The following is a 15,056-nucleotide window of genomic DNA, read 5'->3' as shown; positions in this document are numbered from 1 at the left end:
AGCCTGTTGGCTGTATTGGTAAATGAAAATTCCACCATGTGCCATAAACATCCAATACCAACAACATCACTGTGTTAGTTAAGGTGTACACTATACAACCATATGTTTATATATTTTACAACTGTTTACAATAGACCAGCTACACGTATAACATTATGTAGTATTAATATATCACATATAGCTGCAAATTTGGTCATACACAGGTGTACATAATTGGCTATGTACAATTGATGTAGATTAAATCTGGCTACACTCTAAGCACCATAGATTCATACTTATAATGCAGACTGCACTAAATCACTTGTGTGCTGACCATCATACCCTGCTTGTCCCCTTTGCTCCTTGTATGGCTTTCCTGTTGTCAATGAGAACGAGTCTTCCATTGAAGCTTAAGATCTCTAGTTCTATACGGAAGTATTGTTCTCTTAACTTTCCTCTTACATCCTCGTTATACCCTCACATCAGTGCAGGTGAATTCACTAGTCGCCAAAACAGACGCATCTTCAAAACTTTATCACCTGCATAAAAACCATCATAAAACAAACCTATTGCTAAAATCTTACCTTTGGAAGAGCTGACTCACATTAATGCCAGCTATAATTTTAGATCGGTACAACAACAGACCTGAAACACTTACGGCCATCTCTCTCCAAAATGGTGAACTTGATTGGTGGTATTTGCACTGACCGTTGTGTTGCCCATCAGGTATGTGTTGATAGCATAGAAGTGGAAGCCAGCTCCAGCTACCACAAACATGTGCCAGATTGCATGGGCACAGGGAATGATGCCGTCACTTTTGAAGAAGATCACACCAACAATGTAGATGAGACCACCCAAGGCTAATTCATATATACCATCAAGATCATGCTGCAAATAATATAATGAGAAATAGTGTAGCTATTGATTGAAAAGATTGGTCCAGATCGGTAGGAAAACTCACTTAATAAGTTTAGTGAGAAAATATGAACTTGTTAACTACCTATAGTAGGAATTCCAATTGAATGAACGCAGCTTTCAATAGCGTGACGTTTCTTTGCGTACACTGCGCGATGTACGCCACTTTGTGTGTGAGCAACGCGGAAGTGAATTCAACCATGCCAACGCGCTTGTGATTGGTTATCATTGCATCCAAGGTTGTGCGTTCATGTTGTAGTTTGAAATACGCGATATACGATCGCGGTTGGATTGAATACAGCTGTTGAAAAGCTGCATTCATTCAATTAGAATTCCTACTATAACTTGTGCAGTTACACTTACATTTATAAATACATAAATTTTAACAAAATGAAATATTGTTTATCATCTAAAGGCAAGACACATAACAATACACATCATATGTGTAAATATTGAGGGGTATGGGCAATAAACCCAGCATTCATCTCCCTATGTTATGCAAATAGATTTGTGTATGCCTGACTTGGACCACATCGATATTGATACATTCTTGAACCACAACACAAGTTTCACCTACTTTTGTGATCCCCTGGAACTTGCTATGTGTATTATTATAAAATTAATCTCAAATGACAGTTGAGCTCATGTGGTGACCCGGGGTCACATCACTTCTCTTTTTGTAGAGATAGCTTGTTTTGGCTCTGTATTAGGGCATATGCTTGCTACCTTGGTTATATTATTTGATGATGTGCTTGTCCCTGACAATGGGCAGTATATCAGCGCAATGCATAGGTTCTCTTTTTGTAGAGATAGCTTGTTTTGGCTCTGTATTAGGCCATATGCTTGCTACCTTGGTTATATTATTTGATGATGTGCTTGTCCCTGACAATGGGCAGTATATCAGCGCAATGCATAGGTTCTCTTTTTGTAGAGATAGCTTGTTTTGGCTCTGTATTAGGCCATATGCTTGCTAAATTGGTTATATTATTTGATGATGTGCTTGTCCCTGACATTGGGCAGTATATCAGCGCAATGCATAGGTTCTCTTTTTGTAGAGATAGCTTGTTTTGGCTCTGTATTAGGCCATATGCTTGCTAAATTGGTTATATTATTTGATGATGTGCTTGTCCCTGACAATGGGCAGTATATCAGCGCAATGCATAGGTTCTCTTTTTGTAGAGATAGCTTGTTTTGGCTCTGTATTAGGCCATATGCTTGCTAAATTGGTTATATTATTTGTTTATGTGCTTGTCCCTGACAATGGGCAGTATATCAGCGCAATGCATAGGTTCTCTTTTTGTAGAGATAGCTTGTTTTGGCTCTGTATTAGGCCATATGCTTGCTAAATTGGTTATATTATTTGATGATGTGCTTGTCCCTGACATTGGGCAGTATATCAGCGCAATGCATAGGTTCTCTTTTTGTAGAGATAGCTTGTTTTGGCTCTGTATTAGGCCATATGCTTGCTAAATTGGTTATATTATTTGATGATGTGCTTGTCCCTGACAATGGGCAGTATATCAGCGCAATGCATAGGTTCTCTTTTTGTAGAGATAGCTTGTTTTGGCTCTGTATTAGGCCATATGCTTGCTAAATTGGTTATATTATTTGTTTATGTGCTTGTCCCTGACAATGGGCAGTATATCAGTGCAATGCATAGGATCTCTTTTGTTACACATTTCTAGTTTTCTTTTCTCTTTTATGGTTTGCTGCTTGTTTGTTTTATTTCCTTTGTTTGTTCCCAACATCAAGTTGATACACAAGGCTCAAATGTTTACCTCAATTGATGGGAAGAAATCAAGTCTGGATTGCACTAACATTTCCTTCCTTACTTTCCTTCCTTCCTTTTAAGTGTAAGCTTCACTAGTAAATGTTACCACATTGTGATTTACCACCTATCGTATATGCATTGAAACTAAATGTATCATAAATATGATGGTTTGGTTTTACTAAATGGATGATACAGATTTGTAATACAACCACAGAGGAGAAAGAAAACAGAGAGCGTACCACCAGTCAAAGTCTCCGCATCATCCGATAATGAGAGCCTATTGTTCCATGAAATGTGACAGGCGAAAGCACGCAACCGAAGGCACGCGGCGCTGGCGTGATTGTTAGACACGGCACGATCGAACAAACGGCCCTCATGAATATGCGAAAACTTACATCATATAATACACGGGGACTTTGACTGGTTGTACGCTCTCTGTTTTCTTTCTCCTCTGTGAATACAACCCATTTGAGCAAACCTTCATGTTTGGAAGCTGTGCCCAAAGAAATGTGCAGTGCAATGCGCACTGATAGCGCTAGAGAAAAAGAAGTACCGTATTCATTCCATTAAGTGCCCAGAGCCCTTAACATAGTCATTTTGGGTGAGCACTTATTTTTTACATTGTTTAGGCCTACAATATGTAAAAAAGCCCCAAATTTTCATCCATCATCATCAGTGTGGATGTTTCAAACCATGCTTCTGATTTGCATGGGCAGAATCCCGATTTCACACTTTGCTTGTTGTAAAATCACTGTGTGGGTGCTTATAGGGGCATGAGCGGTTAATGGAATGAATACCATAAGTTTTGTGTTATCCAAATAGACTCATACAAAAATTCTTATCATTTGATTGGTCAATTACTATTAATTATTTTTATTATTTTTAGAAAAAGACTATTGCATTCCATGCTCGTGCAAGAGTCCATTTTCCTTTGCACGCACACGAGGCTACCATAGCAACGCTTACAGACGTGAGCGTATAGCGTACATGGTGACCCAGACCTTGTCTTTTGAAAATTGCTGGCGAGTGACAAATCACTCTCTTCAAAACTTGTCAGGTGAGCTGTAGGTGAGTGATTTTAATCACTTGTATTAGTATTAGTAGGTAGGCGAGTGATAAAAAGCTCTCCTCAGCTTCAGGCGAGTGATCACTCTCACTCACCTCAAAAGACAAGGCCTGGGTGACCACCACCTCGACTCACCAATTATAGGTGTGGGTATCGCTTCTAAAATAAATACAGTTTGTAATATTTATTCAATTTATCTTGTTTTCCTGGTGATTTATAAAATTAAGTGGAAGAAAAAGAATTTTTATATGAGTTATATAAAACAAATATTGAATGTTTTTATTCGTTCAATGGAAATAATATTTTCATTCTGTTATATGACCTGTTCCATTCAATGAAGCTTTGCCAAGAACAGTCCATATTTCACCTCATGAAAAAATTCTTACCATTGTAATCATAAACATTCAATATTTGTATACTATCACTTACCACTTCAAAAACGACAATTGAAGGTCCTAAACCCATAATAATATAGAAAGCAGTTTCCAGACGTTTGTATCTAAATGGAAACAAGAAAAACACTAGGTTAAATTTAACTAAATGATAAACAAAATGCAAAACATAAAAAGAATGAAGGTTTACAAAAAATAGATAAAATATAGCAGGGATCGAGTTTTAAGGCGTGTGAGTAATCCCACACCTTAAATCGCCTGTCCGAGTGCAATTATTTATAGCAAACCTCAATTTCTAAACTTCTTACCTTTACCTAGTACAATTTAATAGCACACCTAACAGCCCGCCTAAACATTTCCAGAAGTGTGATTTGTAGCATGCCTGTTATTTTCAAAACTCAATCCCTGATGTAGGAACATTTATACCAGGGGCCCAAATGACTATCAAATAATTGGCAATACAATTTTGCTTGAAACAATCAAACTGAATTCTGGAATTCTGGAGTACTAATTTTGGGTGGGTGCTTATTTTTACATTGTTTATTTTTTACATTTCAGATTGACACAAGTGCCCTGATAATGAGCAACATAATTAAGCGGTGCTGTGTGTTCCCTTTGTGAGCACCGCTCTGTGCAGACCAACGATTTGATGTGTAATCGGCCAATCAGCTTACCAATCTTGTGTCTTTACGCTTTGTATGCTCTCAAAATGTAAACAAGTGCTGTTCTTTTCTGCCAGCAAGTGTAGTCATAGGGATAGCCCAGCCAGTTCATTTTGTAATAGGTCAAAACAAACATTTTCCAGCATAACTTACTTTTCATAAAAACAGTACGAGTAGATAATTCCTAGGAAAGCTAGTAACCAGACCAGCCACCGTAGACAATAGCCAATGACTCCAACCTTCAGAAGTGTTAACCTATCATCAATATATAAATAATGGTTTCAAATACAATTCAACTATTTCTTTATTGTATACAAAAACTGAAACACATTAGCCAATATACATTGTATATATAGAGAGAGATTGTGTATGTCATGAAAATGCAGTAGGCCCTAACTTGTAGATACAAGGAAACAAAATTGGAGTGAGTTTTCCTAAACTGTCTCAGTCCACCCACCACCACCATTTTCCTCATTTATTAATACTTTATTTGCATCTAAACAGTGAACTGGTGATTGCTTTTGAAGAGGCTACATTAATATTATTTTGACTACAGTCCACAGAGTAATAATGAAAATAAAAGATATTTACTATTAATTAAAATATTGGCTCATTACGGTACCTAATTGACCCAAAAAAGTGAATGGCTAACATGAGAGTTGTGGACTGTGTTGGACTGTGTTAGTTATGGAAAAACATTCTTTAATTGGTGTTGTGACTTCAGGACTTGAGGACAATGAGTTGATGTCATATGCAACACTCAAATTCTACACTTGAATATTCGCATGCCAACCATCTTGCCGCCTTGTAGCTTCATGCACATAAGTGTGTCATCTGCTGCACCCACAAGTCAACTTATGACTGCTTATTTTGCTTTGATCGGATTTGGGTGAGTTGGACAATTTCAGTCAGAAAAAGAGTCCATAAATAACTGATTAGTGAGAGTGTAAGAAGAATGAGATTTAAATTTAATTTCCTGAATATAGATGATTTGCAATATTGGGTTGACCTACATGTATAAAGTACAGTAAGTATGGTGAGTATTTATTATGAAATTTAACAGCCTACCCATGTCAGCACTAATTGTCTGCTTTCTATATTACTTTAATGAAGTCAGTATCAATAATCCATGTGGTACAAATTATGCCGTCTGCACACATTTTATACAGCATGACAATATAAGTTGCAATGGCTTGATATCATTAGAATAATCAGAACACTTCATGGTTTAATTCATTACTTGATCATCTACAGACCAAGATGTAAAAGGATCACCTGAGAATCTCAAAATACACCTTCAAGAAGTGTGGCTCAGTAGTTAAGGTTGATAGCACTGAGGTCTAGCAGTTAAGGTCTTTGACTATGGTGCAAGAGGATCCTGGTTCAAATCCAGGTAGAGGCAAATATCATAAAATGTATTAAGATAAAAAATATTTATATATATAATATGACAAAGATCTTGCAACCAGTTCCAATCAGGGTAACACCTGGATGTCTGTGTCCCTATCCTGGGCATCAAGGAAGAATAGTGTCTGAAATTTAATTATTCACCCAGGTTAAAATAAGTTGTATATATAAGAAGATTGTATTTCATGGTGACCAATGCCTTACCAGGGTGTATAAGATGCTGCTATAAAGAGGTAGATTACAGCCCTGTCACTGATGTGCAGATAAAATCGTAGAGTTCTGTAAAAAATAATTACAACAGACAGCTTATTACCTTTTGCATTCTTTGTCTTTCTATGATTTTTGATTAAATACTAATAACCAAGTGCTGATTAGAACTTAGCATGTTGTCAGTATGCCAAAACAAAGACTTTCATACCAAGACAATTTTCAAGATTTAGTAGGCATGCAACCTAGATATCCTCCAACAAGTTAGAAGAACCAGATCTCAAAAGACACATGCAAGGATCTTCAACAGGCCGAATACCAAGCAAAGAGAGAGGATGACCTGGTAGATGGAAAAGGGTCATCCTGACCTATGCAGGTAAGTCAAAGTAAGTCACTCCTACCAATAAATAATAATTGGTTATATTTTCTACTGCTACGCAAGGCATGCATGCTTCAAATCCTAATCAGCAAAGCTGAGATTCATCAACATATCTGAGAGCTTTATGGAATAAATGCCATGTATACACCACTTAGCGGTTGGCCAACATGCTATGCTCCATGAGCACAACATTTGAAAGATATATCAAACATTCATCCTTATCACATTATTCTGGGTTCATACTCAACTCCCCTATGGATAATGGGATGCAATCCAGTGTGACTATTGCATAAATGTTGTTGCTTTTAATTCTCGGACTGCAGTTCTAACCATTTTTTATTCCCTGTGCTTGGAACTGGTGGAGGGAGAAAAAAATACATAATGAGCCACCAGTTCACAACGATCATGAACGATTACATATAATCAAAACTTAAGAAGAGCAGTTCTAACCTTAGCAACCATCTGTTAAGTAACAACATTGTGTAGCTTGATTGGTTAAATTTTCTGAGTCATGTGTAGTGTACAACATCATGTGCATGTGGAATGCTTGTGGGTGTACTATTTGCTTTTAAATTGTTCATGCCAGTGTCCGAGAATTAAATAAGGCAGCTTCAAATCACCCTGTACCTTAATCTCCTAAACTTACTTTTTTCTTTTTTTCTTTTGTTTTTTTTTTTTTTTTTTTTTTTGACAGCCATGGTGTTACTGTCTATGGTTTATTCCCTGTACTTGAGTCCGGCGGGGAAGAAAACATACAAAATAACCACCGGACCCTTCACAAAACTTTCCTAACAGCAAATACTATAATTGTCATATATTATTATACATTATATAGTTATACTCCTAAACTTACTTGGCTCTGCCACTCCATGATAACCAATGAAAAATAGTAGATACACTGAATAGACTTAGTAGAGCACCACCGAAGATAATTGCATTGAACCACTCTGCCTCTGTACTGGCACGGCCCATCATAACTAGACTACAGTACACACTGGGTGCTATCCAGAGCTGCAGAGAGACAATTAATACAAACAAATGTTCAAGATACATGTGCAATACACCAAGAAAATTCTTACACTTGCAGAATTTAAGTTTCTTCAAATAAATAGAACTTTCCTGACTACTCAGGTCAGATGATGTCAAATATTGAAGGAGAAAAAGCTTTTTAATTTTCTTTCTTGTGTTTTTTGTTGTTGAGTTTTCCAATAAAATGTTAATCAGTATTATACTAAAGTTTAATCTAAATTGTCTTTTATTACAGAATTTTGTTGCAACAAATCAGTGATCATGAATGTCTACAGGATGTTCATTTTAATTTAGACAACCAGAGACTAAGTTCTACAAAAGTCCCCATTTGGAATATTTATGTTTAATTTCATAAAAACATTTGCATTTGTGGATGATTACATGTGCACAAGCACACAGGCATTCGGACATGTTAGATGAGGATATGTTCATTTCCAAATGACTTTGTGTCCTACATTTTCAACAAACAACATTAAATTGTATATGATGACAAATGTTCAAGAAATGTGTGAGAGTGGGAGTTGACCCATTTCCATTAAGTTATTTTCTCACTCCTCCTTGGATACAAAATATATGATGAGAAAAACAAATGGAACAACTTTGAAGTGTGCACCATAATGACTGCTGACCAACCCTAATCCTAAACAGCCACTTTGTTGGCTCTTTGTTAACCCCATTGCAAGATGGATTTTCACTGTTCATGTTCAATATCTTAATATAGGCCATGTAAAGCTGCTATAAAGTAAACTGTGTCCCCACCAGAAGGGCAGTCCTTGTGTTGTTTGTTAAAAACCTAGAGTGGTTACCGCACCATAGCTGAACCATGTGGCTTTGGCTATACATTGTGGTATACCACTGTCCCAGGGGGGGGGGGGGATTAACCTCTTGGGATTTAGAGATATAGACTCAAAATACGAATTTGACCAGTCTTATGATGAGTGTCACCACCGTGGAGAAATCATTTTTTTATTATATTTTGTACTTTTTTCTCTTTCATTTGATATCTCTTGGGTCATAACTTCTTGGCATTTCGCGATATGAAAAGGACCAAAATAGGAAGATCTACACACAGAAATATCACCCCAGTGCAGGGTTTACTTAAACGCACAAAACACGCGTATTTACGCGTTCAGGCACTTTTCTGACTCCTTCATCCCCCTCAGACACCCCCATGCGTATAAACAAGTGACCATTTTCGCTTCTGCTTTCGACATTTGCAAATTTAGGCCCTATGTTTAACACAATTTATAGGTCTAATGGGGAAAACGTGACAACGAAAGGCTTTATGGACCGTCATTTCACAATTTTCGGCTTTTCAACTATTCAAACTTAAATTCTACACAGTAATAGTGCCAAAATGGTCCACCAAATCGCTTCAATTAGGTCTTGATTTTGCACAATTTTCCAAGTTCTAAGGGGGGAACATCACCCTGCGTAGTTGATAAACAAATGGCCACTTTCACTTCTGCTTTCGACATTTGCCAATTTATGTTTAACACAATTTATAGGCCTACCATAATAGGGATACTTGCTGTCCACGAAAGACTCCATGGACTGCTTATTTCACAAATGTTCGGCTTTTTTAAACTAAAATTTTACACATTAATAGTGCCAAAATGATTCACCAAATTGCTTCAATTAGGTCTTCATTTTGCAAAAGTTTCTTTCTCAGGGGGCATTTTTAAATATTATTATTTTCTTCTAAAATTGCCCCCACCCCCTTCTGACTGCTCTAGATCCACAATTTCTTTTTGACTCGGGGGGGGGGGGAGTGAAAAAAATGTCTTGAAGTATAGTGAATCCAGCACCTTTTGGAGAAAGAATAAGTTTATGGTACAAACAATTTTGCCATTTTGAAGTTAAACTGTTGAAATATGGTGCAAAAGTGGAATAAATTCTCGCGAAGCGCGCACAAATTTGCACTTTTGGGGCATACAGGCGTCAACATTGGGGGATGATTGTATGGACCATCCCCCTGGCAAAATATTGGGGGAGATTCCCCCCCCTCCGGATCTACGCCTATGGCTCCAAAAACACACATATTGTTAAAAATGTCTTCAAAAACAATATATTATAAAAATACCCCATGGGCAATGTTTTTGACTCCTTCAGAGGGAAAATTCACAATTGAAAGGGTCAAAAAAATTTGAAAATACCCGTTTAGCAAAATGCTTAAAGAAAACCCTGCCCCAGTGACAAATTACGCATGGGGGTGTTGAATTAAGTGAAAAGATCTACATACATAAACATCACCCCAATGGCAAATTATGCATGGGAGTGTTGAATTAAGTGACCCATTATAGTGCATCTTCTTTTTGGCATGTTTTAGCCCCACAATTAAACTTGACCATGTAATGACTCAAAATAGGAATTTTGAGTCTTATAAATGACCCATTAGAGAGATTGGCAGAAATTAGACCAGATTGCAGAGTGCATCTTCTTTTAGCATGTTATAGCCCAAAAATTAAACTTGACCCTTTGTACAAAAATACTTCTTTGCATTATGTTACCATTAATACAGTCTTGTCTAATAAACGCATGATGATAAAACATAACATACAGCAGCAAACATTCTTATGTTTATTGCTACCTATATACAACAAATGTATCTAATCAGGCATGAGAATGGCTTTTTTAAAAACTTTTGATAAAGGATGTGAATTTGGCCCTAAAAGGGTTAAAACAGGCTGAAAAAATAAAAATGCGTAAATTTGGATAACAAACTACCTGGATTTTACCTGCAGATGTTATATCTCATGTACGATAAAGGACGTATTTCACAACTACATTACACATACAATTGCGGTCATTTGCAGACTTTCTTGAACTGAGGACGGTCCCCCATTGCAGAGAGGTCCACAGTTTAAATGTGAAAAATAAAGTTCAGGCAAGACAGCAGGTGAGACAAAAATTTTTGAATTATTTTACCTACAATACAATCCAACAAAATAATGCTAAAAGAAATGTATCTGTTCTGAATTTCATTTTAAATCTTTTAAAACAAGCATTCTACAAACTTTTAAATGAAACATGCTATAAAGGAGCATAAATCTGTACATTGAAATGCATATGCCATGAGACCCAGTGGTATATAACCAAAATTGGATGAAAATAGTAAAAAAAGGATCAAATCTAAAATTTCACAGAGTGCCAACATCCCATAGGAATGGGAAGATGCTACACAAGTGGGGGAGCTTCCCCCTTGCCTACGCCACTGCCTAGGTAAGAGATTCCAAACCCCTTTATCTCAAAGTCTGTTATAAATAACAAAATAGATAACTGCATGTTGCAAGAAAAACATAATATATAATAAGAATACATTCGAAAAGAGGAAAATTTGAATAAACAAAAACTTACTGCATGTGTTATAGTATTGGCCCCATGTTCTATAGGTGTTGGTTTGTATGGCTCACGCCCATAAGCCGGTTCATTCTTCCATCTGAAAAATCGAAGCTAAAGTTTTTTAGTAAAATTGTAACTGCTACACTAACTACATGTACTAGTATTTAATAGTCTAACACACCTCATCCTAGCCAGCGCTATACGAGGCCGGTCGAGTGCAGATCCGTCGGAACACTCTCCCTAACTCTAACTAGCCCCTAACCTGAACCAGCTAACTAACCTAATCGTGACATCATCCAAGCATCAAAGTTCATTTCCCATTGATAAGCATTATCAGACGGATCTGCAGTCGACCATTCTGATACGGTGCGACTAAATTTATCCCCTTGGCGACTAATATTTTCACGATCTGACCCCAATACATATTCATAACCTCATTTAATATATGCCATGTATGCGATCCAAACATTTTTATTTATTTGCCAAAACGAAAACGCTGATAGCGGTTACTAATATTTGACAGTGGACCTCCGCGCTATCAGCGTAAATATTAGTAACCTCCGCTCGTGCCTTGTTGTGCGTCGAACAAATTGCGAGAGCTCTGGCCGCCGTATTTGGATTGTACGCTACCATATTTGCACAGATTGTGATTCGCACTTCTGTTATTGGTCATCCTGTTTTAGCTAGATCGAGTTTTGGAAAGGCAAAACGTAAAAAAATTTTATTTTTGAGGGAAATTGTGTGTTATTTTGTAAAAAGAGATGTATTCCACAAGTTAATGAAAAATGCAGCTGGAAATTTGATTAATTATGGGTTTATATTACTCAAAAAATCAAAATTGCAAATGAGAAACATGTAAGAATCACTTAGGCAGTTAGCGTAGCAGGCTGACGATATGGCTTTAAAAATGTAATGGTACCTGTACATGTATTTTTAATTTAATACAATGTAGTAAGGATGCCCACTGTCAATACAGTTGCCACTAGAATGGTTTCCCATTTACTGTATGCATGCACTTACCATGTATTGTCTATGGGAAAACAGATCAATACAGGAAATCCCAGGCCTGTTAAATGGTGTACAGTACTTGTTGTGATCCAAATGTAGGCCTATATCAGGGTGTTTCAAGAAATTCCTGATTCCACCAGAAAACATTAACCGAACTCTTTCCTGATTGGTCATTAAATAGAGAGGACCTTCCTTTATCAAGGGATCAACTTTTTTAAAGAAAAATTTAATGAGTCTGAGAACTACAACAGGTTGAAGTGACACCATTCTGTGCATCAGGTGTTGAAATGCAATTATCTCCGAATTTGGATTGATTCAGACAAGCAAACTTACATACATGTACTCATAAAGTTTAACTATTTTTAAAGACAAAATTTACAGGATGTTAAGAAATTAATTAAAGAATGTTTAAGCCTGCCGAAACCCATCTCAAATTATGCACTTCTGACCACCATGTCCATTTTAGATATGCTACATCATGGCTTCCATGCACACACAGTATACAGTAAGCCAAAAAATTAAGGTACCAGTTACGTTCACCCCTGTATATCCTAAACAAAGGCAGATATGTAATAATTGAAACCAACAGCCAATAGCTAATGTATCTTTTAGCTTGAATTTAAGACCTCATTCATTGACATTGTTTAAAAAATAAAGACACGACGACGATCCAAAAACCCAAGGAAGATGCTCATTTAAAAGTTGCAGTTTGACACATTTGCATGCCCTATTGATTTGTACACAAAGCGTTCACGAACAAGATAACTAGTGCTGTGCCTTCATTGATTAGCACGAAAAACTAGCGTCGAGCTTTCATTGATTAGAACACAAATGTGCAACTTTTTATTTCGTATCTTCATCAGGTTTTGGACTACCGTTTCTTTAATTCTCAACCAATTTCAACAAATCAGGTCTTAAATCAGAGCTAAAGAGTACAGGCATCGGCTGCTTGTTTTAAAGGGGTGAACACAACTGGTACCTTAATTTTTCGGCTTACTGTATCAATTGCTCAATTACCCGGGGGGGGGTACTCAAGTTTGGTTTTGGTAAGGACGTGCATTGAGATTTTGGAAGTAGACCCATAAATATACCAATTTTTCAAGAAATTTGGACCCATTGATATACCAAAAGTCAAAATTTTCGCTGAATTTACCCAAAATTGTCTTAGTTTTTACAAATTTTCCCAAAATTTTGGGAAAATTTTGAAAATTTTGGCTAGATTAATGAAAAATTGGACTGTTTTCCGAAAAAATTGAGAAGATTTTGAAAAAAGGATCCATTCATATACGGTACCAAAATAGGCTTTGAAAAAGGGGTCATTGATATACCAGAAGGCTGAAAATGCTACCCATGTTTGCGGCACGTCCCCGTATCCCCATGGTCATTTGTACTGAGTACCCCCCCCCCCCGGAGTAAAGATAACCTTTGAGTTAGTGATTATTACCAAACTTATGTCATGATGAAATGTAATCATTTTTGAAGATAAAATGTGCTGACCTTAAAAGATTGAACAATGTTTAAGACTGCCGCTATTCATTTGAAATAAGGTACGGTACTTATTGTTCAGCTCCTCTATGGAGATATTTTCCATGGCAGCCATCTGTGATCGTACTTGAGGTTCCACCAAACAAACCATGGGTTTTGAGGTCTTGTATTTTTTGTTGTATGTCAACAAAATCGTTTAAATTTTCAGGATGATCTTATTTCATGTGTTTATAAGCAAATATAATGTTCCAGATAATGCTAGTTAATAAATACATTAAAGAAAAAGCCCCTTAAAATTGCACTTTCTGTTAGTATTCCATTTTGGACTTTAACTTTTTAACATGTTCTAGCAGCCCTATAAAAAACCGTGACACTCGAAAGTCCGTATCTCTTGAAATTAAATAAAATGTCCGATTAAAATTATTTAAACTCCAAAATGTTTCTTTCATCAATTCCCGGCCAGCCATTAAATTAGGTCTGAATCAATTTAAAAGTACTTCAATTTTTAGTGAACATGCCTATTTATATAATAGTTACGAGTTTAGGTTTAAAAATAGCTTACCTAACATCACTGCAGCAAAATAGCATGGTTACTTCACTGGTTCTGGTTTCGCTACCTCGTTCACTGCTGCTGTTGATGAACTTGTGTTCATAGATAGATAGGCCTATTCATTAATTTCTTTTTCGCATTAATTAACGGTGGCAAGTCTGTAATATTCTGAAATAATTTCAAGACTTCTAAACTAAAAACTTTGCAGTGACGTGACTTTTGTTGGAGCTCCACACCTGTACCATGCAATCATGTCCAGTAGCCAAATTTTTCACACACTTTATAACTGAATTTTTCACACTCAAAACATCAGTTTCATGGCTAGCTCTGCTGTCAGTGTCATGCAACGACAAGCCGTACCTATGTTCTGCCGTCACCATATGCTACCTTGCAACAGCTGGCCCATAGGCCAGTAGTATACATGCTGAATAGTGAATAGCAGATCATCCAAATCTAATTAATCATAATTTACTTTACAGTCATGACAGTAGTCAGTACTACTATTTGGAATGCAATTTAAGTTAGGCAGGTGAACGTGCAAACAGTGCTGAACATCTACTGATCATAGGCATCAAACATTCATCAGTGCACTCAGAATGATAGTATTCTACAGTCCACATGCATTCTGATATGAGAACCACAGATATAACGTCTGTTTCCTGATTGTTGCTATGCAGTTTTAGTCACATTTGCTTGTCAAATTGTCATCAGCAGTTCAGAGCATGACAGCACCGGCATTTGTTTTCCTTATTACTATCATTTTATCCGGTAGGGGTACTAAATATGTTCTTCGATGCTACGAATCACAACTATTTTGCTTCTTATTAAATTCATTGTAACTTAGACATGTATTTGTTTTTTAGT

The 15,056-nt window shown here is 36.6% G+C and overlaps 1 protein-coding gene across 1 annotated transcript; it reads right to left on the bottom strand.

The window, feature by feature from the left end:
* Nucleotides 1-353: 353 nt before the first annotated feature.
* Nucleotides 354-14,666, bottom strand: LOC140149901 (monocyte to macrophage differentiation factor-like). The gene is made up of 7 exons (XM_072171917.1): nucleotides 14,205-14,666; nucleotides 11,165-11,246; nucleotides 7,632-7,789; nucleotides 6,397-6,471; nucleotides 4,939-5,040; nucleotides 4,161-4,230; nucleotides 354-867 (listed from the first exon to the last, which is right to left on the bottom strand). The coding sequence occupies exons 1-7, from the start codon at nucleotides 14,228-14,230 to the stop codon at nucleotides 634-636; spliced, it is 747 nt and encodes a 248-aa protein (XP_072028018.1). The 5' UTR covers nucleotides 14,231-14,666; the 3' UTR covers nucleotides 354-633.
* Nucleotides 14,667-15,056: the final 390 nt, after the last annotated feature.

The sequence above is a fragment of the Amphiura filiformis genome, chromosome 4, assembly GCF_039555335.1.
Source record: "Amphiura filiformis chromosome 4, Afil_fr2py, whole genome shotgun sequence".
NCBI lineage: Eukaryota > Metazoa > Echinodermata > Ophiuroidea > Amphilepidida > Amphiuridae > Amphiura > Amphiura filiformis.
This window is presented reverse-complemented; position numbering and strand designations above follow the sequence as displayed.